Below are 22,768 nucleotides of genomic sequence, written 5' to 3' on the forward strand. Positions count from 1 at the left end.
CCGTACGGCAAGATGGCCGCGCCGGCGGGCCTGAGGGCACGACGGGCTCACGCTCCCGCCCCGGTGCCCTGCTGCCCACTCGCGCCTGCTTTAGCTGCCCCGGCGGCTCGCTGGTGGGATCCCCGGACGCACGACGCAGGCCGCCGTGGAGCCGAGCGCGCGGGCCCGGGCCTCCGCGCTGGGTCCGCCGTACGCCAAGATGGCGGCGGCGCACTTCCGTCGCGTACTTCCGGGCCCGCCCGCGCCCGCGCCCGTTCGGTCCGGATTGGCCACGGCGGCGGCCCGTCGCGTCGCTCTGCGGAACCGTCGGAGCGACGCCGCGCTCAGTCAGCGGCTCTGGAGGGAAGATGGACGCAGGTGAGGGCCGGCGGGGCGCGGGGGGACCGGGGCGGCGCTCGCCGGGCCGCTTGGCGCCGGGGCCTGGGCCGGGGCTTCGCCTGCGCGGCCTGGGCGCGGGGCGGAGCGGGGCCCTGGGGCGGAGCGGGGCGCGGGAGGCGTCCGCGGGAGGCCGGCGCGGGTATGACAGCCCAGTTTGCGTGTCTCGCGCTTTTCTGGGCCGCCCTCAGCGCCCCGGCCGCCGGTCTCCCGGGTCCGCGGCCGGCTCGGACGATCGAGGCAGCGCGACATCCGGGACGGCGGGTCGGGACGCCAAGCGGTGCTGGGGGCCGGGCGGAGCCGGTCCATGACACTGCGGTGGGGAAGCTTTTGTCCTTTCGTTAGGAGTTACGAAGGGGAGACTTTAACTCTTATAAAGTTATGGGGTGGGGGCTGGAGGCGAGCAACATGCTCCACCACTCAAAACATACGCATTTTTTGTTTTTTTCAAATTCAGTGATCAGTAGATGATCTAAGCGTTTTCCGTGACTGAAAAGACAGACTGAATCCATCTCATCATGTCTTAACTCTCTAACACAAAGTGTGCGGGGTCTGGGGAGGGTGTGTGCGTATACGTACGTATGTGTATATCTGTGGATGTGCTGTTTTGCTCTGTTTCATCATGTTTCTGCTCCGGGGGGAGAATTGTTTAATTTTTGCTGGCACGCTATTTTGGATTTTGTCCAGTATCCTTGAAAGTATTCTTACACCTTGAAAAGCCCTCTTTTTCATCCCACAGCAGTTTTAGTTCTTTTATAACTTGTAGGGAGTGATTTGTGTTCAAGTATCCCCCCATCTGTAAAAACTTTCTTCTGGTTTAATTCCACCTACCATTCTGGATGGCATTGTTTTTGCTTTTTTTTTTTTCCTGGCAGCTGCAATGTAAACTTAGTGAACTCTCAGTTTGGAAACTGTAATATAGACCTGTATGGCCAATATTTCAGTGACTTGTGGCATCTTGTCACTGAAGTGTGTTAGGTAGTAGGACAGAATGGTAGCCATGACTCCGGAAAGATGATGTTAACCAGATGTATTGTGAAGTTGTTCAAAACAGGAAAAGTACTAGGCCCGGGGTCGGGGAAGGAATAGAATTATTTAGTTGGCTACTTTCTTTTAGGTTATGACTGCTTGGGTGCCTAAGAGCATTCACTTGGGAGACTCGGTTAGGGTGGAAGGCACAGTTTTGTGATGGTTGTTTTACGTTAAACGTGAAAACCATCATGTTAAAGTTGAGTAGCCGCATGGTGATACCCTCATGGGACACTGATCACTGCTTCAAAGCAGAAAAGGTGTTTGCGTTTGAAGGCCTCTCTTGATGCTAGTAAAAACGTATATGATATTTGTAGGGTGTTGTGGAGAGTGTTCTTTCTGACGTGGTGCTGTACCACCGTTTAGGATGATTAATGGTCCAGCCTCCCCTGACCCCTGGAGTCCTTACAGGTTCTGCCTTCCTTGCCAGATGTTATGCAGTTCCTGGTTGTTTTTATAGTCATCCATTCAATAACTATACTTATTACTGAGTGTGGGTTTGTGTCTGGCATTGTTCTAGACCCTGGGGCTAGAGAAGTGAACGAAATAGATAAGAACCGTGTGCTGGCTGACATGCTAGACATGACGCCCACGGTGTGGCTCGTGGGAGGGTGACATGGGTCAAGCAGGAGGGGTTTGCAGTCGCCAGGATGGCCCGGAAAGGTCTCACCACAGAGGTAACTTTTGACCGGGACTCAGAAGCAGTGCAGGTGGAGGGCAGGTGTCCTGCTCCGGGAGCAGCCAGTGGCCAGCGAGGCCAGGGTACAGTGGGTGGGCGTGAGAGAGCTGAAGGTGGAGCAGTGATGCGGCCCAGGCGAGGCCTTGTTGGCTCGTGGTGCTGGCATCTGAGCTGGCTGGGGGTGCTTCGGAGACTTTTGAGAGGAGGAGTAACGCAACTTGCTCTGGCTGCTCTCCTGCAGACGGGTGACAGCGAGGTCAGGAGACCAGTTACGAGGCTGTTGCAGTACGCCGCGCGCGAGCCCTTGGAGGCCTCGGTCAGCGTGGGGAGAGGGCGTTGACCTCTGGCTGCCTCTGCAGGTTGAGACAGTGGGGTTGTACCAGTGGGACGTGGTGAGGGCGGGGTGGAGAGGGAGGAGTTGGAGGTGGTGTGAGGTTTACGGCTTGAGCTGAGAAACTCATGTGGGGAGACTTGGGGAGATCCTGCTTGGTGGGGAGCTGTTAGCGGCTTGGTCTTGTACACGGTGACCATGAGGTACCTGCTAGATGTCCGTGTTGTGACATCCAGAGAGCCTTGGGTCTGCAGGCCTGGAGCTGAGGGAGGAGGGTGGGGCTGGAGGTAGAAGTGTGCAGGGGCCACTCTGGACGAGGTCACTGAGGGTCTGAGTGTGGGAGGAGAGAGACAGAGCTGGGGATGGGGCCCTGGGGCTGCTGCGTAGAGGTCTGAAGGCGGCAGGCAGGCCCCAAGCACTGTCCGTTCAAACACGCTCCAGGGGCTTCCCTGGTGGTGCAGTGGTTGGGAATCCGCCTGCCAATGCAGGGGACACGGGTTCGAGCCCTGGTCCGGGAGGATCCCCCATGCTGCGGAGCAACTAAGCCCGTGCACCACAACTACTGAGCCTGCGCTCTAGAGCCCACGAGCCACAACTGCTGAAGCCCGCACGCCTAGAGCCCGTGCTCCGCAACAAGAGAAGCGACCGCAATGAGAAGCCCGCGCACCGCCATGATGAGCGGCCCCCGCTCGCTCCAACTATAGGAAAGCCCGTGCGCAGCAACGAAGACCCAACGCAGCCAAAACGAAACGCTCCAGTTGGCACTTAAATCCACATGCTGTCCGTTCCTTGAGGACAGAGCCGGTGTCTTGTGCTTCATCTCCGGTGCTTTGCGTTGTGTCTGGTGTGTGGCTGGCGATCGAAGAAGCAGAACTTGAATTGGTGTTAACGCACACATCCTTGTCCTGTAGATGTTCCTGGGCTGCAGAGTCTGTGTGTAACGGAAATCCAGTGTGTTGGTGTAAAGTGTGGCTGATGAGGGCAGCTCACTGCAGGGCAGCGGGGCTCACTGTGGACGCTCTGTCCAGCGCGGTCACTGAAGCGGCGTGTGCAGTATTCTCATGCCGCTGAAGTTCCAGCTTTTCTTCCCTTCCATCCTCCTTCCTCCCTTCCTTCCTTTATTTCATTCAGAACTGAACCACCAGCGTTTTCATATAAACTATTTGGGATTTGAAAAAACGAATTATTTGCAAACCTGTTATCTTTTTTTTTTTTATATAGGTGTTCAACTTTTTTCCAGATTTTATGTTTTTGGTATTTATTTTAAATTTTTTATTTATTATTTATTTTTGGCTGTGTTGGGTCTTCGTTTCTGTTTGAGGGCTTTCTCCAGTTGCGGCGAGTGGGGGCCACTCTTCATCGCGGTGCGCGGGCCTCCCTCTCACTATCGCGGCCTCTCTTGTTGCGGAGCAGAGGCTCCAGATGCTCAGGCTCAGTAGTTGTGGCGCACGGGCCCAGTTGCTCCGCGGCATGTGGGATCTTCCCAGACCAGGGCTCGAACCTGTGTCCCCTGCATTGGCAGGCAGATTCTCAACCACTGTGCCACCAGGGAAGCCCCCAAAACCTGTTATCTTAAACATAAGCATTTTCTGAAGGAAAGGAAGATCCCTTCTTTTAATTTTATTCATAAAGCATATATAATATATGTATTTACGGAGTATAATCTCTCAGAAACATAAGCATTTTGGGGAAATGTCTTTGAAATGTGGTACGTTACACAGAGCTCTAAACGAAAAGTAATGGTGCATAATTTTTGTGGTTCTCCCTGGTTGAGTTATGTAATTGGGACTAAGTCTTCTGGTTACATTTATTGAGCACAGTTTGCTATTTTCTACCACATTAATAACATTAAATTGAAACATTTTAAAAATGGAATTGCCATTCTGTTAAAAGGCTTTCCACTTCCTCTTCTGGGTGTGATCAGGGACACCCTAGGGAGGAAGAGGTGGAAAATCAGGCGTCTGGGACCCAGGTGACCAGGTGGGAAAAGTGTTTCTGAAAGGCTTCTTTCTCAAGGTAGATGGTGCCTGTCTTGCTTCTTCTGTGTGTCATCTTATTTCAAATTAAAATCATGGGCCTTCCCTGGTGGTGCAGTGGTTAAGAATCCGCCTGTCAGTGCCGGGGACACGGGTTCAAGCCCTGGTCCGGGAAGATCCCACATGCCGCGGGGCAACTAAGCCCGTGCGCCACAACTACTGAGCCCGCGCGCCTAGAGCCCGTCCTCTGCAACAAGAGAAGCCACCGCAATGAGAAGCCCGCGTACTGCAATGAAAAGTAGCCCCAGCTCGCCGCAACTAGAGAAAGCCCGTGCACAGCGACAAAGACCCAGCGCAGCCCAAAATTAATTAATTAATAACAAAAAATAATTAAGTTAAAAAAAAGATTAAAAAAAATTAAAATCATTACCTGGGCATCTGGAGACTGGCATTCTTTGGGAAGTTGGGCTCCTTTTAACTCAGGAGGTGTGTGAACTTCAAATGAAATGATGTGGGATGTGAAGGTGCTGAGGTTATCACAGGGCTGGGGTGTGAGACGAGGGAGCCTTCTGGGCGGAGTGCAGAGGCTGCTGGCCTCAGTCCCCAGTGGAGCTGGTCAGTCTGAGAACAGAGTCGATGAAGGAACCTTCGAGGGGGTCTCCTCGTGTTGGTCGGTCTCTGTGAAGCTTAGTGAGTGTGAACTTTAGTTTTAAAATGGAAAAGTATCAGTTTTTCTGTTGGAGTCTTTTGTGGACTGGTGTTCTGTAATGTTTTCTGTTCGGCACAAACATGAATACATATTTGTGCCTAAATTAATACCGGTGATAAAACAAAAGTGTTGTTTGGTTCAGGGAAGGGGGAATTTAATTTCATCTTGTAAGTGATGAGGTCTGAGATCACACGAGGAAGAGGCACAGGAGGTGCTCAGAGCCATGGTTGGGGGTTGCCCACGGTGCTGGAGCCCGTCCTGTGTTCTCACCCCACTGGGCAGAGCTGGCAGCTTCTCCCCATTTCGTAGGTGAGGAAACTGAGGCTTAGAGATTTGAGTCGGGTGTTATACAGCTAGCATGTGGGCTCTCTGTCTCCAAAATCAAATCTTAATACAAATTAGAAAGTTGAACACTGGAGGTGAATGGAATTCAGAAAAGTCTTTCCTTTCTCCGTTACAGAGGCTGAGCCGAAGGTCAGGGAGCTGGGGGTCCGGTCCAGGTGCCCCGGCCCGTGGCCTCGCGGCTGGGTGTCGGGAGGGAGGGTTGGTCCCGTCCTCTGCGCAGGCCCGTGGGGACTTTCTGACAGCGGCCCAGGAATGAGGCCCTCCGCTCGCTGCTCTTCTGGTTGAAGCCGCCGCAGGTCCGTGGACTCTGTGCTGGTTTCCGGGGTGGAAGCCTGAGGACAGTGAAGCAGCCCGGGAAGTGGCCGGCGGCCTTGCCCTTGCGAGCGGGCTCTGTTACCGGGTCCAGGTCTGGTAAAGTCACTCAGGCGGTGGACGTCGTCCCGGGTGTTGCACCTCCCTGTGGTTGCGGGCTGTGGAGACGAGGTCTCCTACCCGCTTCAGTGATGCCCCGCGTGCGCTGCCCGTCGCCACCCAGTGAGGATCGGAGCTCCTCGCGTGTGTTGACGTGTTTCTTCCTCCCGTGAGCCTCGAGGAAAGCAGCACCGCTCCTGCTTTGCCAGCGAGGAAACGGGCGCGGAGGGTTCCCAAGGAGGGAGCGTCGGACTTCTGGCCCTGTACGCGGTCAAGTTCAGGGCGCGCTGTTAGGACGCTCCGCCCGGTGCCCCGTGTGGCACGTAGAGCGGGAGCGGGGCCTGCGGGGTGTCTGCGGCTGGTTCAAGAGGCAGGTGTGACCCGCACCCGACAGGGGGCAGGACTCGGGTGGTCCTGCCGTCAGGAGGCGCAGGGAGGTGTGGGCCCAGGGGACTCGGGGACCACCTGCACTGTCACCTCCTGGCTGCACCTGAGCTGCCGGGCCCTGCGGCTGCCACCTACCCATTTTTTCCCTTCAGGTGCCTCACGCAGTGAAGACGCTGAGGCTGAGACTGCACCGCCTGTTATTTTGTTAGTTACAGCAGGAAGCTCAGTGATGTATTCTAACTTAATGGGTAGGATACCTGTTGCTACCTTCCCTTGGAAGTTGGCTTTGTTGCCTATAATGTTGGCTCGGTACCCTGAGAAATGTGCCTGCTTTGCATGTGGTGTCTTTGGGTATGAAAAAACCCCTCTACTGCAGGGCGGCCGGCCGTCGTCACCTGGCTTTCAGACTGAGCATTGTTTCCTTCTCTTCCTTATCTGCTTGTCTCCCTCGTGGTGGTAGTTTCCTCACTGTGGGAAGCTAGGTTTCTCAGGAGTGTCTCAACGGTCCTTTGATGCGTGCCGCGTCCCTCTGTCGCCCAGAGCCTCCAGCGTTTAGAAGGCATGTCTGCCTTCAGTTCAAGGCTGCAGTCTCGGTGGGGTCTCGGTCCAGCAGGGGGAGAGTTGCTGTCCCACAGTGCTGTCCGTTGAAATCAGGTCTTGCTTGCGTGCTTTTTCCTTGGAGTAACCTTTGTGGGTTTTGAGTGTACGTATCGTTTAAGCCTCGAGGTCAGAGAAGGCCGTGCTTTCTGAAGATGTGGGGTGGCTTTCGAGGGGCAGCAGAGACACGTGATGTTTTCAGCTCCTTGAAAAGGTAGAACTTTAATTCATCTCAGCTCGGTTTTTATAATCACCTGCAGAAACAAGTAATCTTATGTAAAAAAGGGGAGAGAGAAACTTGGACATTAAATTGTTTACTCCTGATCCCAAAGCGGCCTGGCCGACAGCGTCTGGGGAAGTGTGGAGAAGCAGACACATCAGAGCAGGGCCCCTGCCTTGCACCCGCCCTCTGGGCGGCAGAGCTCGCTCTGGAAGCACGCGACTCCTCTGACCCTGTAGGAGTTCCGGTGAAAAGAAAAAAGGCAGAGCTGGGTCTGGGTTCCCAACGTTCGAGAATTCTATTTTTTTTTTTTTTTTGCAAGGGGGAAGATCCCTTTTTTAAAATAATTAATTAATTATTTCTGGCTGCGTTGGGTCTTAGTTGCGGTACGGGGAATCTTTCGTTGCGGCGCGCGGGCTCAGTAGTTGTGGTGCGCAGGCTTAGTTGCCCCGCGGCATATGACATCTTAGTACCCCGACCAGGGATCGAACCCGTGTCCCCTGTATTGGAAGGCATATTCTTAACCACTGGACCACCAGGGAAGTCCCAGTTTGAGCATTTTTGAAGTGGTGAACACAGGGCTTTCTGTTGATGTGGATTTGTTCATTTAGTGAGCGCTGCTTTCCCAACCCTGTGACTGTGAATTTGCTGTGCATCCAGTTAATCCTTTTGGGTGTAGTAAAATTGCTTGTCTTCGTCCTTGATGTTAGTGACACCAGCTGACCTTGGAGCCTTTTGTCTGCCAGCCTCCTCGTGAGCCCCTCATGGGAAGGGTTTCAGGGACACTTCAGCGCTGCGCTGCAAGGGCATCCTGTTACATGTTCCGTTTTATGGGTGAGGGGCTTTCCACACCGAGGGGCTAAGTGCCTGCTCGGGAACTGCAGCCCATGAAGGCCGGAGCTGGGAGGTTGTGGGATGTGGGCTGGCAGGGATGTGCGTGCAGCAGGACACTGTGAGGCCCTGAGACGTCTGGGTGGGGCGCTGTGACCACCGTGTGGAAAAGGATGACGAAGAAACCGCAGGTGTGGCGTGGCTTCATTTATGGATCTACACATACAGGCTTCTGGAAGGAGAGTCAGTGCTGGGCATGAAGCTGAGAGTGATTTTTTTTTTTTTTTTTTTTTTAAATAGAAGATTGAGAAAGGTGGCTTTTTTTTTTTAAATTTTTTACTTATTTATTTATTTATGGCTGTGTTGGGTCTTCGTTTCTGTGCGAGGGCTTTCTCCAGTTGCGGCGAGCGGGGGCCACTCCTCATCGCGGTGCGCGGGCCTCTCACTATCGCGGCCTCTCTTGTTGCGGAGCACAGGCTCCAGACGCGCAGGCTCAGTAGTTGTGGCTCACGGGCCCAGCCGCCCCGCGGCACGTGGGATCCCCCCAGACCAGGGCTCGAACCCGTGTCCCCTGCATTGGCAGGCAGACTCTCAACCACTGCACCACCAGGGAAGCCCTGAGAGTGATTTTTTACATTTTGTAGTCTTCAGAGTTTGTTTTTTTTTTATAAATAGTATATGTCATTTTTACCAAAAGGTAAGGCTGTTGAAAAATAAACTCAGGTGTGGGGGAAACACATTTAATATCTTTGATTTTCCAAAGAGTTGAATGGAGTTGCAGGTGAAGGGTAAGAGAGCACTGTGGAGCTGGCGAGGCAGCAGCTGGGGAGATGGGGTACCCGGGACACACCGTGTGCCCCTCACCTCGCGGGCAGTGGCCGAGCTCTGTCGCCTCCGGGGCCGTGTGCAGAGGGAGGGTGTCCTCAGCCGGAGCTCCGGGGCGGGAGGGACGCGGCCTCTCGAGCTTCTTTGAGGAGCCCCACAGAAGGAGGTGCTCACAGAGGGGGCGCTCAGGGCTTGGAGGCACCTCCTTAGGAAGTCGGGGTGCGCCCCCCAGGTTCCAGGCCTCGCGGCGCCCGGGGCCCTGGAGGGCTTTGCACGGGTTTCGGGAGGTCAGTGTCCCTCTGCCCCTCTGCCGCTCACTGCGTTACGGCTCCTAACCCAGAAGTCGGGATGGCCTCGGAGCCCTGGGGCGGCCAGGAGAGCTTGCTCGACCTTCTGTGCCATCTGGGGCCGCCCTCATGTACAGAGATAAAGGTTTGGGCTCTTGTGTTTGTATCTTTTTAGAGTTAAATCTAAAACAGTTAAGGGCTTAAACCAGGTGCCTTTTTTTCCCGTCCTTTCTGTGCCCTGGGCCTGGCCCCCAGCTGGTCTCTCACCCTTGGGTCTGCCAGACAATGACTCTGTCTTGAATTTGAGAGGCTCAAGAAGTGGGTGCAGGGCCGCTGCCGGGTCGTGAGTGTTTGATTTCTCAGTGTAGTGGTGTGGCTGGTGCACTGAGGTGCACAATTCCACGTGGGCTCTGTGTACGGAGATGCTATAAATGATCTCTGATATTGTTTTATGAAATCATAGAACTGTCATCAGAGTGTGTCTTTGGTTTCCATAGCTACTCTGACCTACGACACTCTCCGATTTGCCGAGTTTGAAGATTTCCCCGAAACCTCGGAGCCTCTTTGGATCCTGGGTAGAAAGTACAGCATCTTCACAGGTACCAGCCCTGCCGGAGCCTGCTGTGCTCTGCGTGCTCAGTCTGCAGAAAGAACTGTTTGGTGATGCTAGTTATCTGCTACCTCTCTGTACCATGTGCCCTAGAAACTTACGGCTGTGTGTGCATGTTTCTTCTCTCGAACGCTCTCTAGAGAAGGACGAGATCTTGGCCGACGTGGCGTCGAGACTTTGGTTTACATACAGGAAGAACTTCCCGGCCATCGGTGAGTACTGTCTGCTACAACGTGGGGTGAAGTGCATGTGGTTCAAGCAGAAAACTTAGGTTTCTAGCTTTGACTTCAGTGTGTCAAGTACTTGTCACTTGGTGTCATCCTGAGGCAACCCTAATTAAATAAACCGGCTGAGGTCTTGTGCCTGGTGGTGGTAGAGCTGGATTCCAAACCCAGGGCTCCTGATTCTGCTGAGGCAGTGATGTTTCTGACTGTAGGCCACACTCTATTACTGGGGCCTAAAATCTGGATAATGGGTCACGACTGGCATTTGAAACGTAGAGCAGAACGGGGCGGGAGGCGGTGTGGCACGTCACGGTGGCGCTGCAGTTTGCTGCTCCCGGGGGGCTCGTATGCCTGTGCATCTGGCATTGCCTGGGTCGTAGCTGTACAGCGTGCTTCTTGCTGTTGGGCCAGGATGTTGGGACGCCCTTGCTCTGTACCTGCTGCCTTCTCTAGTATCTCCCACACCTAGTTGTGGTGGGAGCTGAAGGTGGATGTGACAGGTTTCACATAATACGAAAGCATGTTCCATTGAAGTGGTTCTCCTCGCGGTACCCCTGGAGGTAGACAGATGGGGCCCGGCTCCGCGCCTGGCCTCTGCCAGTCGGAGAACCCCAGGCCGGAGGTTCGGGACCAGGAGACGGCCCTGCCTTGGTGGCCTGTCTCGGTTGGTCCCACTCCTAGATGTGCTTCCATCCGTCCCCCAGAGCTCGACGTCCGGGAACGCTGGAAGGTAGGGGATGTGGCCACTGTCACCAGGGTTAGTGTCTAGCGACAGGGCTTGTCAGACATGCTCGGGGAATGTTGGTTCATCCCGCAAGTTGTCCTTTCACCCCTACTTGGCCCTGGACGCAGGGGCGGGGTCGCCTGGCCTGTGAGGCGCACTCACTGTGCTGTCAGGAGGACGGACCCCTGACCTACAGCGTCCTGAACCCACAGGGCTCTGAACCCACAGGGGCAGGACGGGCTGGAGGGCAGCCCTGTGTTTGGAAAAGCCATCGGGTGGAGCGCGGTGGCTCTCCCGGCCGTGTGGCCTGTGTCGGCCTTGGCCGCGTGGAGCCCACCGTGTGGGGCGTGGGTGGGTGGGCGGGGCTGAGTCCACGTGGGCGGGGGCTGTTTCTGCACACCCGGCTCTGCCTACCCGGATCCCGCTGCTGCCCCGGGAGGCGGGCCTTGTCCCCTGCGCCTGTGTGCGGGAGGGGCTGCCGGAGGGGCGGGCAAAGGATGCAGCCCCCCCACGGCGGCCCGCGTGGTCTCAGCCCTGTTTCCTGTCATCTTTGGGCCTGTCTCACGCACACCTGGTACCGCGGTGCCCGGCGTCAGCGTCTCCCTGTGCCCTGGCCGGCGGACGGCGTGTTCTCCATTTCTAATGAGGCTGAGCATCTTTCCATGCTTCCAGACATTCTTTTCTGTCTGTGACTTGTTCACGTCTTGGCCCATTTTGAGGGGGTTGTTAAGATGTTTCACTTCCCAGCAAATGCAGCTTTGGCGTGAGCAGGTTCAAATGGTGTGTGTCGCCTGACACGGAGGTGACCCGTGCGTGGGCTCTTGGCCTCGGTCTGACTGACGGTGAGTGCCTCTCTCTCTCTGTCCATGGCAGGGGGCACCGGCCCCACCTCGGATACGGGCTGGGGCTGTATGCTGCGGTGTGGACAGATGATCTTTGCCCAAGCCCTGGTGTGCCGGCACCTGGGCCGAGGTGAGTCAGCGCTGGGGCGGCCACGTCCTCAGGAAGCGAGGAGGATGGTGGGGCGAGGTCAGCGGAAGTGGATCACCACGAGACGCTTTAGGATTTGGGGTTTTCTTCAGCGATGACCCAGTGGTTCTCGTTGATTGAAGAAAGTGGCTTTAAAGAAATGCTGATAAACGTTTGTCTTGTAGAAATTATTTTTAAACTACTGAACCATTCTCTCCTTTCTGTATGGATTTGTCTTGATGTGTTGGCATCTGTGTATTTGAAATCCCGGAGAACTCGGTTCTTAAATTTAGAAAGGTTCGCAAGAGGTTTGGATACCACGAGCGCCTTAGAAAACTGAAGGCTTCTTGCCTGTATTTTGGTGAAACTGAACTTGCGCACGTGTCTCCCGTAGACTGGAGGTGGACGCGGCGGGCGAGGCAGCCGGACAGCTACTTCAGCGTCCTGCGCGCGTTCCTGGACAGGAAAGACAGCTGCTACTCCATCCACCAGATAGGTGGGGGGTCGCGGCGCGCCGGCCCCGTGCCTTGGGGCGCTGCGGTGTCGGGTCCCCGAGAGCTCTGCTGTGCCGTGAGGCGCAGGCCAGCGGGGTGGGGACGGCCCCGGGCCCGTGGTGAAGTGCTGCTCTGCGCCCCGTCTCCGGACACCAACTTGGTGGCCTTGGAGGCCGGTCCTCTTGGGCTCCGGCCGGGAGTCCGGGCGCTCCTCTGTCTTAATCCAGCTTCTGAGCGTCGTGTTTCCACCTGTAGACGGAGGTGCGGGTAGAGCCCTGCGCTCGCTCGCTCGCCTGAGCCGTGTCCCCAGGGCTGCTGCTCGGTGGAGGTCTGTGGGGAGGGGGCACCTTGAGGAGGAGCCTCTCCCTTGGGGAGGAAGCGGCCTGTGCCCGTCAGGAGCTCGTGCCCAAGGCAGGCTTCCTGTGACGCGCTGCTCACGCCGCACGTGCTGGGACGGGCCTCTGCGAGGCGCGGGCAGGGGTGTGGGGTTGGCGGGGCGCGCGTGCCGCTGACTGGCTCTGTCTCCCGCAGCACAAATGGGAGTCGGCGAGGGCAAGTCCATCGGCCAGTGGTACGGGCCCAACACCGTCGCCCAGGTCCTCAAGTACGTGCTGAGCGCGCCCCCCCTCCCTCCGGGGCAGCACGGGTACCTGGGCGCCCAGCCTCGCCTGAGTCTGTGCTGCTGAAGGAAATAGGGGTCTCGTCCTCGTTTCAGGACCCTCAGGAGGGTCCTCAGAGGTGACCGTGCCGGGGGTCTTGTGAACTGGAACTTCCCTTCCTAGTGAGGCTGAATGCCTTCATCCGGATGCAGCCACTGGATCGGGCCTTTGCTCCTTGTGTGCCGCGTCCCCTCCTGTGCCGTGGTGTCTGGTGGCCTGGGAAGTGGGAAGTGGTCGTGGGGCGACAGCATTCAGGCGGGCAGCCCGTGGCCGCCGTGGGCCTCCGCCTCTGTTCCCGCCTATCCCCCTCCCTTGAGACCGCTGTCCTGGGCCGTGGCTCCCCGGGCAGCCGCCTCGCGCCCCCGCTGCCCGCTCCCGCCCTGCAGGAGTCCCCGGGGGCGCCTCCCTTGGCCCCTGGGCCCAGCCTGCTCGTCCTGCTCGCCTGCTGCTGGGGTCCGTTCCTGGGGTCCAGGACACTGGCTCCGCTTCCTGTGCAGCTTCCAGCTGACCCCCAAGCCCACTGTCTCTGTGTCTCCTTGCCCAGCCCCTGGGATTTCCAGCCCCCACTGCCCTTTGGCGTCCTGGCCCAGCCCCGCTGCCCTGAAGCAGCCCGGTCGAGGTCACAGTCAGTTCCGTCATCACGTCCCAGGGCTGAGTTTCAGCCCCGTGCTCGGCCGTCTGCAGGCAGCCCCTGGCGTGGGTGCTGGCCGCGCTCCTTGGAAACTTGGGCTGCTCAGCCGTCCTTCTCTGTCCATCGGGGCGCCTGCTCTGCTGAGCCCTGCGGGCTTGTCTCGCGCCTTTGGTCGCGGCTTTTCAGCTCCTTTTTGCGCACGCGCAGCTCCTGATTTGTCCCAACTCCAGACTCACGTCCAGACGCTCATTCGGCAGTGCCCCTCGGATGCCCAAGGGGCACGTTGACCTAATAGCCCAGACCCAGAGCTGGCCCCGCCCTCTCCTCCAGCGCAGCCCACTGCCCCTACGGGACGCAGCACCGCCCTTCTGGGGGCTCAGGCCAAAAGCTGGGGTCACGCCAGACCCCTCTTCCCTTCAGCACACCCCGCCTGCATGTGCCCGAGCTCTGAGCAGTGCTCCCTGCCCCCGCCCAGGCCCCCCCCCTCGCCGCCTCCTCTCTCTGCCATCCTGGCGCCTCCCTCCAAACTGCAGCAGAGTCACCCTCAAGAAACAGACGGTGGCCATCTGTTCCTCCTCTCTCAGCTGTCCCGGGGTTCCCCGCTGCACCCGTGAGGGCGGCAGGCACAGGCCAGCGTGCCGGCCCTGTCCTCCCCCCGCGGTGCTGTGCCCTTCGCCTGGAGCCCCCCAAGGCCTGCCGCGTTGCTCCCCGGGCCTCCGCGCCGAGGCCGCTCCCACCCAGGCCTCCCTGCGCTTGCGTCAGAGGAGCGCCCTCCCCTCTGCCCTGGCTCTGTGCTTTCCCCAGGCACTTAGCTCCCCTGGAGCGCCAGCCTCTCCTGGGACCTGGTCTCCTGTGTGTCCGTGTCTCTCAGCACGGGGGGCCCACCTGGCCCTCGGTGAGCCCGGGAGGGAGGGGAGGGAGGTAGCCGGTGGAGCCCTGCAGGTGGCGTCCGCTCTGGCCTTCCCACCAGGAGACCAGGGGCCTCCGCCCTCCACCCGTGCCCCCAGGTGCACCGGGTGCTCTCCCGCCGGGGGCCCTGCAGCCCCCGAGGTGAGCTCAGAGGCCCTCCCGTCGTGCCTTCGGTCACGGGCTGCTCCTCTTTCAGAACCGTGATTCCTCGGCCACAGTGGCCCACCCAGCACGGGGACTCCCTGCTGGGCTCTCCGTCACCCGCAGGTTCTCTGTGAGAACTCAAGCCGGCCGTTGGCTCAGGGGGCCTGGGGGATAAGGCGGGGCTGGGCCTGCCTCGGGCAGCGTCCGAGACCTGGGCTCACGTTCTGGTTCCTGCCCGTGTCCAGCCTGATCGGGAAGTGACACCCCGGCAGGCTCCTGCGCAGGACCTTCCCTGCACGGTGGCGGCTGGGTGTGGCAAGCGTGGGGCCCGGGCGAGAAGAAGCGGCTGGCAGAGGCCACAGGTCGAGCTGTGAAGGCTCCTCAGTGTGTTCTGCCCTCTCTGGTAGGAAGCTCGCCGTCTTCGACACGTGGAGCGCCCTGGCCGTTCACGTAGCGATGGACAACACGGTGGTGATGGAGGACATCAGTAAGTGAGCCAGAGCGCGGTGTCGTGGCGGACGGGACCAGGGCAGCTCGCTTCCCTGCCTGGCCCGCGGGCCCTCGAGGGCGGTGCCGGCCAGGCTGAGCGGAAGGCCACTTGGTGCCCCACCCTGCTTCTGCGTCTTCCTTACAAATAATTGACGCCCGTGTGCTGGGTTCAGCTGCAAGGCCCTGTGTGTGCCCTGATGCGCCACGAAGAAGGGCGATTCAAACTGGCCCTGGCCATCTTGTCTTCTGGCCACGCCAGGCGCTACCGGAAGTGTTGAGAATTCTGAGGGGCACCTGGGTTCATGAGGTCTCCTGATGGAAAAGCAGAGAATTTAGACACGTTGACAATGCTAATGGGGCTAGAAAACTACAAGTGGGGGCCTGGTGCAGCCGGAAACCCACCCCTTACTAACAGGGCGTTTGTAGTGGACAGGCCACGCGAGGACGCAGTGAGCCCCGAGCTCAGCAACGACAGCCCCACTTCTCTGCTCTTGTTCCAGAGACACCAGAGGGGCCGCGCTAGTGGTGACCATCTAGTCAGCAAGGAAAATGTTCTCATCACAAAAGAGCCTCAGAATCAGCGAAGCGAAACTTACAGTAAATTAAGAGAGACTGTATGGCAGATCGAATATATAAAAATAAAGTTACAAGGATCTGAATAATACAGTAAGAGAGCTTAGTAGAACATGTGTCAAACCCTAGATTCTGGTGGCAGAGCATACCTTTTCAAAAATGTCCATGGGACATTTATATAAATTAATGCAAGAATAGATAGAAAAAAGGACAAACTCTTATTACCTAGAAATGTCAAACTTCTGTCTTAGCTTTTGGGTCAAAAAGAGTCAAGTTTACAGACTACATATCAGAATCTGATGTGTACTGAACTCAGGAGGAAACACGTGCCTTTAATACTGGTGACCAGACCATAAGAAGTGAAGGTGAATGGGCATCCTGCAGTTCAGCTCAGTTCTGGCCCTGTCTGCACACCTGGAGGTGGCGTCAGACCCACAAGACTGCCCCCTCACCCCCAACTTAAGACCCCAGCGGCAAGTCCAGGCGGTCACCTGTGCTTCCGACAGACTGGCAAGTCCAGGCGGTCACCTGTGCTTCCGACAGACTGGCAGGTCCAGGCGGTCACCTGTGCTTCCGACAGACTGGCAAGTCCAGGCGGTCACCTGTGCTTCCGACAGACTGGCAAGTCCAGGTGGTCACCTGTGCTTCCGACAGACTGGCAAGTCCAGGTGGTCACCTGTGCTTCCGACAGACTGGCTGTGGATTGGAGGTTCCCACGACCCTCTCCTTGGCTGCGTTCCTTTGCTGGAGCGGCTGGGAGAACTCAGGAGCACGTCACTCACTAGGCCACAGATGTGTTCAAGGACACACCTCAGGAGCAGCCCGATTGAGGAGATGTACGTGCCTGGGCCTCCTGGAGTTTCTGGAGGCTTCGTGACACAGGCCCGTTTAGGTTTGGATCGGGCGTGTTGACCAAGAGCGTGCCTGGTGGTGGTGTCCGCGGCAGAGCGACACGGGAAACGGCTTGCTCCCTGTCAGTAGCGCTGCCTCGGTCACCTGCTTAGGACGCGCCCCTGGTGCCTAGCGGCTCGCAAGTGGTCTGGAGGGGATACGTTACGCGCACTGAGGGTTTACTACGTCGGGTCTGGAACAGTGGTCTCTCTAGGGCGTGTATCCCTTCCACATTTATCTGTTGGCACTCTTCTTGGGAAGAGCCCTCTGTTCTCCCCTCTTCCCTCTCCTTATTTACATTTGGAAGACCTACTTTTAGAGTCAGCATCTTCATGGATTCTATTTTTAATTCAAGGTGTTACCCCTTATGGTCATTACTTACTCCTTGTCCCAAATTTGGCTGGCTGTTTGACCGAGTCCTGTCGTTTTTGCTGTTCAGTGTTCTCTTTCTGGCATTAACTAGACTCAGGCTCACCTGGTACATTCCCTGCCCCATCCCTGGAATCAGCCATTTTCCCCTTGGTTCCTTTTAGTGGGGAAAGGTGTTTCGGAACCACGGACGGGGTGCCGGGTGTGCTTGGGGTACTGGAGTGGCTCTCTCCTACCACTAAACCCCGTAGTTAATCCGATTATTGAAGGATTACCCAGTGCGTTTAGACAGAAGAAAAAGGAAGGAGAAAAGTTATCGCTTGATGCTCTCCTTGCTTAGGGGGGACCAGAGGGGCCCTGGGTCAGTGCTGCATCCACTAGGCTGGTGGCTCCGTGGTGCTTGTTTTATTATTGCTTCTAAGGTGCACATAAATGTTTTCTTGCATTATTTTGTGTGTATGCTTTATTTCACAATAAAAAATTTAAGTTAAACGCATAGAAAATGTGCAAATTTATTTTTTTCCCTCTGGGCGGCAGGGTTAGTGTTATACTTTATTTTCCAAGTTTGAGGTGTACTTTAAGTACTTGACTTTTTTATACTCGTTTCCTGTTAACAGTGTAAATTCTGTACCTGTTTCTCTTGGGTGAACTTCTGCCTACTTCGTTTAGCCCATAAAAGCACGTCTCCCTTTTTCAGGAAGGTTGTGCAGGAGCAGCCTTCCTTGTGCTGGGGCCGCAGCGTTTCCTGCAGATTCCGACGGACACTGTAACGGGTTCCCGGCTGGGGCCGAGGTCAGCAGCAGGCCGTCGCCATGGAGACCCCTGGTGCTGCTCATCCCGCTGCGCCTGGGGCTCACGGACATCAACGCGGCCTACGCGGAGACACTGAAGGTGGGTCTGTGCTGGCCCGTGCCCTCCCGCCTGTCATCCCTGCCCACCAGGGGGGCTGAGACCCCGCTTCCTACTGAAAGCCCCAGTTGTCACCGTCTTGCCCAGTCCAGCCCTCTGAGCGCCCTGTGGGCTCCCGGCCCCCACCCCTCCCGCTGGCCCCCGTGGCCCCACCAGCTCGCTCTTCCCTGCTGCCACCTCCTGGGGCCCTTGCTCGTCTTGCTGACGTGGTGCTGCTGGCCTCCCGTCTCCACCTCTGCCCCCTGCCCCCGCGGGGTGCCGGCCCCTCCCCACTCCTGTCCGCCCGGCGTGCAGGCTGGGCCGACCCTGTCCGCCCCCCCAGCCTCCCCCTGTCCCTTCCGGCTGCCCGGGGCTTTCCTGAGGACCTGCAGCCTCGGTGTCCGGAACCCGCACCCTGTGGGTCTGCTCTTCCGTCTGCGGTTGCCCACGCCTGGCGCTGCAGGGGGAGCGGGGAGCCCCTTGCTCAGCGGCCCGGCCTGTCTCCCGCCCCGCAGCACTGCTTCATGATGCCCCAGTCCCTGGGCGTGATTGGAGGGAAGCCCAACAGTGCCCGCTACTTCATCGGCTACGTGGGTGAGTGGGGTCTGCAGTGCCGTCGGAGGAAGGGGCGTGGTCTCTCGGGCAGCCCCCCCCCCACTTGACAGGCAGCGTGCCCCCACCTGGCCGGTGCGACGTGTGCCCTTTTCCCGTCCAGCCGCGTGGCGCTGGTGGCTGTGGTGAGGCAGCTCTGCCCGCCTCCCGCTGACCTGCCTGCTGCCCGCCCAGGTGAGGAACTCATCTACCTGGACCCTCACACCACGCAGCCAGCCCTGCAGGCCGCCGAGCGCTGCCCGATCGCGGACGAGAGCTTCCACTGCCAGCACCCGCCCAGCAGGATGAGCATCGCGGAGCTCGACCCGTCCATCGCCGTGGTGCGTCCGCCGCTTGCTCCCGCTGCCGCCAGCTGCGCGCGCTTGTGCCCGGGCGCCCCGAGGCATCTGTGCCCAGTCCTGCTGCTGCTTTAGGATGAGAAGGAGAGCATCCCCGTTTCTGTAATCTCAGCGTCTTGGAATAAGTATTGTGATCACGTGGCTTAGAACTCGAAAGAGCACAAAGGGCTGGCAGCCTCAGGTGTGGCCCAGGCAGGCGTGTGCGCGCGAGTGAGTGTCCCGCGTCGCTGCCCTGCACCCCCCCCACAGGGCTTCTCGGTTCGCCTTTACTTTTTAGAGTAGCTGCATCTGCAAGGTGGTCCCTAAGAATGAACCTCCTTGCTCTCTCTCTTTTGATTACAAGGCTGGAATTGTTGGTTGTTCTCAAAATATGTTTGAAGGAGGCCAAAAACACCTAGGAATCATAACACCCCTAGGGGAGTGATTAACTGAGTTGTGGACACGACGAGGCACTCGGTCCTGAGAAGGGATGACCCCAGACGCACTGCCCATGGGTCTCGGTCGTGCCCTGAGGTCGGTGGCGGCGGGCTGGCGCGTGGGGGCTCTGCTGTCACAGGAGCCCCCCCCGTGAGCTTGTGAACATCAGGTCAGGTGGGAGCGCGCATCCCAGCTCTCGGGGCCGCGGAGGACGGCTGCTCTGGGGAAACAGGCCTCCATCTTCCGGCCGCAACCCGCGTGTCCTTGCACCAGGGCCCTGAGCAGAGCCCCGAGTGCCTCTCTGCGGTTCCCCGGTTTCTTTTTCTCCACGTGGCGGGTTGAGCGTTCCCAGTAGCTCATCCCAACCCTGGAGTCCTGCAGACGGTAGCTCCAGGGGGGACGGGGTCTGCACGCCTGGTGTCCCCTCGGGAGGGGTCCGCTGATCCCGTTGTGCCCCGTGCGTGCTGTGGGCCACTGAGGCCTGCGGCCCAGCCCCAGCGGCGCGGGAGGAGCGAGCTCCCTGCTTTGCCCTGACTTGTCGTCGTGACTGGCTCGCTGCCCGGTTAGTCCAGGCAGAGGGCGAGGGTGGAGCCGTGGACGCAGCCCGCGGAGGGGCGTAGGGGCTGGAGAGGCGAAGGGGGCCGGGTGCGCGGTGGCCACCACGTCCAGGACGCACACGGGGGCCGGCGGGTTGGACGTGTGTGCCGCTCTCCGCTTACCGCTGGCTTTGGTTTCAGGGGTTTTTCTGTGGGACCGAGGACGACTTTAACGACTGGTGCCAGCAAGTGAGAAAGGTCGGTGGGGCCCCGCCCCTGTGCGGGTCTGGGGGTCCTTCCTCCCCTGCTCCGCTGGCGCTCGGCTGCACAGCGTCTTGCGCGCCTTGCCTGGCCCTTGGACGCCAGGTGCGTCCCTGCTGGGATCAGGGCGCGGGGCCGGACTCTGCTGGAGGCTCCCTGGGACTTGCGGTCCCGAGTCGGGGTGGTGAGGGGCGGCGGGGTTCCTGCCTGCGCACGGCGCCTCGCTCCGCCCGCGGGGCCCCTGACACGCTGTGCCCCGCTGACAGCTGTCCCTCCTTGGAGGCGCCCTGCCGATGTTCGAGCTGGTGGAGCGACAGCCTTCCCACCTGGCCTGTCCTGACGTCCTGAACTTGTCCTTAGGTGAGTCCGGACGCCCCAGGGCCCCGTCTCAGGTGGGGACGGGGGCGTCCCCTGTCTTGAGGCTGGGGGTGCTGCCTGCGTGATGCTTCTGCCCTGCCCTCCGCCTCCCCAGGTCCCGTCCCAGTCACCTTTGGCCTTTCACGTTGCACGGCCCCTCGGCGGCCCCTTGTGAGTGGGACCAGGGATGCTGCCGGTGCCGCCCTCCCTCCTCCCACCTGCGTGGGGCAGCACGCCTGCAAGCCCGCCCGGCCCCTCCGCGCTCCTCCCGTGGCCCCTGGTTCTGAGAGCTGGAACAGGCCAGGCTTCCTGTGCTGATGTGGCATAGGTGGCTCCGTCCCCACTGCCTGGTGGCTCTGGGCTTGGGGGCGCCTCGCCCAGAGTGCATCGAGCACGTGGCACGTGGGGAAAGGGGACCCGCCGGGGGGCCCTGAGCACGTAGAGACCACCCTGGGGAGGACCACAGCCCGCGGCCTCACGGGAACCACGGGGGTCGGGGTGCCAGTGCCAGACTCAGGACAGATGCCCCACCAGACCTGGCTGGTGCAGGGGGCGGGCACCCCTCCTGGGATGGGACTCTTGCCCTCCTGGCCCCCGTTGCTTCCCTCTGGGCTCTGGTGAGGGGCGTGTCTGCCCCCAGCCGCACATGCCCTCACCCGCCCAGGCGGTCGTCCCCATGCTCACAGGGCAGGAACCCCTCTCCCACCTGCTCAGACCCACCGCCCGGGAGGAGGGCGCCTCAGCCGGGCAGTCCTGGCGTCCTCCGACCTCCCTCCGCGCCCTGGCCACCCTGGACGGTCAGGCGCTGGGCAGGACCTGCTCCTTCGTGGGGCGGGTGTGCCCACACGGGCCCTTGTCCCTTGGCCCACACCCCAGACTGACCCACGCCTGGCACCTGGTGAGGTTTTGTCATGTTCCTTCTAGATTCTTCTGACGTAGAGCGACTGGAAAGATTCTTCGACTCGGAAGATGAAGACTTTGAAATCTTGTCCCTCTGAGGATCCTGCAGCTAGGGGACGGTCTCACTGGCCCCGCAGGGGCGCTCGGCCGCCGCATCTCATCCCGCCCGCCGTCCGCCGCCCACACAGAGGCCCGCGCCACCGGAGACCCAAGCGCCAGGCACCCACGAGGGGCTCTCCCGCCACACTGCCAGCCCTGCCCGGCCCCGCTTCCTCCTGGGCTCCAGGCCCGGGTTCGCTTTGGAATTAAAGTCCTGTTTGAAGTTTCGTGACGGACCTGGCTTCTGTTGGGCGTGTCCTGAGCCAGGCTCCGAAGACACGGCCTCCAGGGCCATCGCGGCGGGAGAAGGGGCCGAGGAACCACGGCCCGGGTCTCCTCGCGTTGGGAGGAGAGGAGCAAGGGGTGGGGGCGGTGAGGCCCAAAGACGTCGCCGTGCAGGTGGCGCCGGGACAGACGCGCCGCCAGAGCCGCAGGTGAGGCCGCGGGGCCCCCGAGCTGCTGCTTGCCTGTCGCTCCAGCTTCCCCGGGGCCTTCCTCTGCCTCCCGGTCAGCGAGGCTTCGGATGGTTTGGGGCCGGAGGGTCAAACCTCAGCTTTGTGCCTCTGCCCCTCGCGCCGCTGGAGATCTTCCAGATGGACGCCAGCACCTGCCTCCTTAAACCTGTGTTCTGGGCCCCGGGCACCGCCCCGCGCAGTGGCTTTCGTCCCACCAGGGAGCGCAGACGGGGGTTTGGGAGCCCAGGAGGTGGCAGCCTTCTTCCCGGGGACCTTCCTTGCAGAGCCCCGGCTCACTCCCCGTGAGTTCTTCCCTCCATCTCCCATTCTGTCTCCCCCTCATCCCCCGTCATCCCTCAGGTCGAGTTGGGTGGGAAGGTTTCCATTCCTTCTGCTGTGCCACTGCTGGCGGGGCCGGGGGTCTCGCTGCAGCTCCTGCTGGCGGCACAGACAGCGGAGGTGGGGGCCCCCCTGAGCAGCGGGGGCTCTGTCTCGTGTGCGTCGGGAAAGGCTCACTGAGGAGCATTCACTCTTAGCTGTATAGTGCGCGATTCTTAACGGCAAATAATAACAGTTTCAATAGAAAACAAGGTTCGTCTGTGTCTTGATTTTCTCGGAGCTGTAGTTGGACATGGTAAGAGCGAGAACAAGTGTTTTCTGAGCTCACGAGGGGTCTGAGGAAGGACTTGGTGGATGGACGCGCTGAGCTCGTTCGTTCCCAGACCTGAGCGAGCGGCGCCCTCCTGTTCGGACCTGGTTCCGCCACGCTGACTCTCAACTCTCTCTGGCTCCTGTGGTTTGCGGGGGAGCTTGGTTTTGGGAAGATGCTCTCCTTCTTTCATAGACGGGAGGGAGTAGTTGCGGTGCCGGGAGGCGTGTTGGCTCCCTGGGCAGCGTCCCTGTAGGCGCCCCGTGCCTCAGCCGGTCACCCCCGAGCGGGTCACCAAGGATGTGAACAAGGGCCCCTCGCCCTGCCGGGAAGTCCTGGTGGGACGCTCGGAGCGACCCCGGCCCACTCGGCTCCCCGCTTCCGCCTGCCCGCCCACCCTCCAGTCTGGTGCAAGGGGACCAAGGCCAGACAGGACAGCAGGAAGCGCCATGGCTCAGAACCTGAGTCCTGGCCTCTAGAAATGGTCGCATTGGCTTCTTGAGCTGCGACGCCCTCCACACGCAGGGGCCAGAGACAACACTTACCTCCCAGGGCCCTGGCGGGCAGA

At 59.4% G+C, this 22,768-nt stretch overlaps 1 protein-coding gene across 1 annotated transcript; it reads left to right on the forward strand.

The window, feature by feature from the left end:
• Positions 1-12: 12 nt before the first annotated feature.
• ATG4B (autophagy related 4B cysteine peptidase) lies at positions 13-22,141 on the forward strand (the record flags this gene model as incomplete). The annotated part of the gene is given in 14 exon segments (XM_082466504.1): positions 13-318; positions 321-357; positions 9,500-9,601; positions 9,753-9,824; positions 11,434-11,532; positions 11,924-12,025; positions 12,555-12,627; positions 14,774-14,853; positions 17,386-17,579; positions 18,092-18,170; positions 18,363-18,508; positions 19,681-19,737; positions 20,007-20,100; positions 21,022-22,141. Coding segments are annotated over 14 exon segments (1,515 nt in total). The 3' UTR covers positions 21,096-22,141.
• Between the last annotated feature and the right edge of the window lie 627 nt (positions 22,142-22,768).

The sequence above is a fragment of the Balaenoptera physalus genome (assembly GCF_965194825.1).
Source record: "Balaenoptera physalus genome assembly, chromosome: 6".
Taxonomy (NCBI): Eukaryota; Metazoa; Chordata; class Mammalia; order Artiodactyla; family Balaenopteridae; genus Balaenoptera; species Balaenoptera physalus.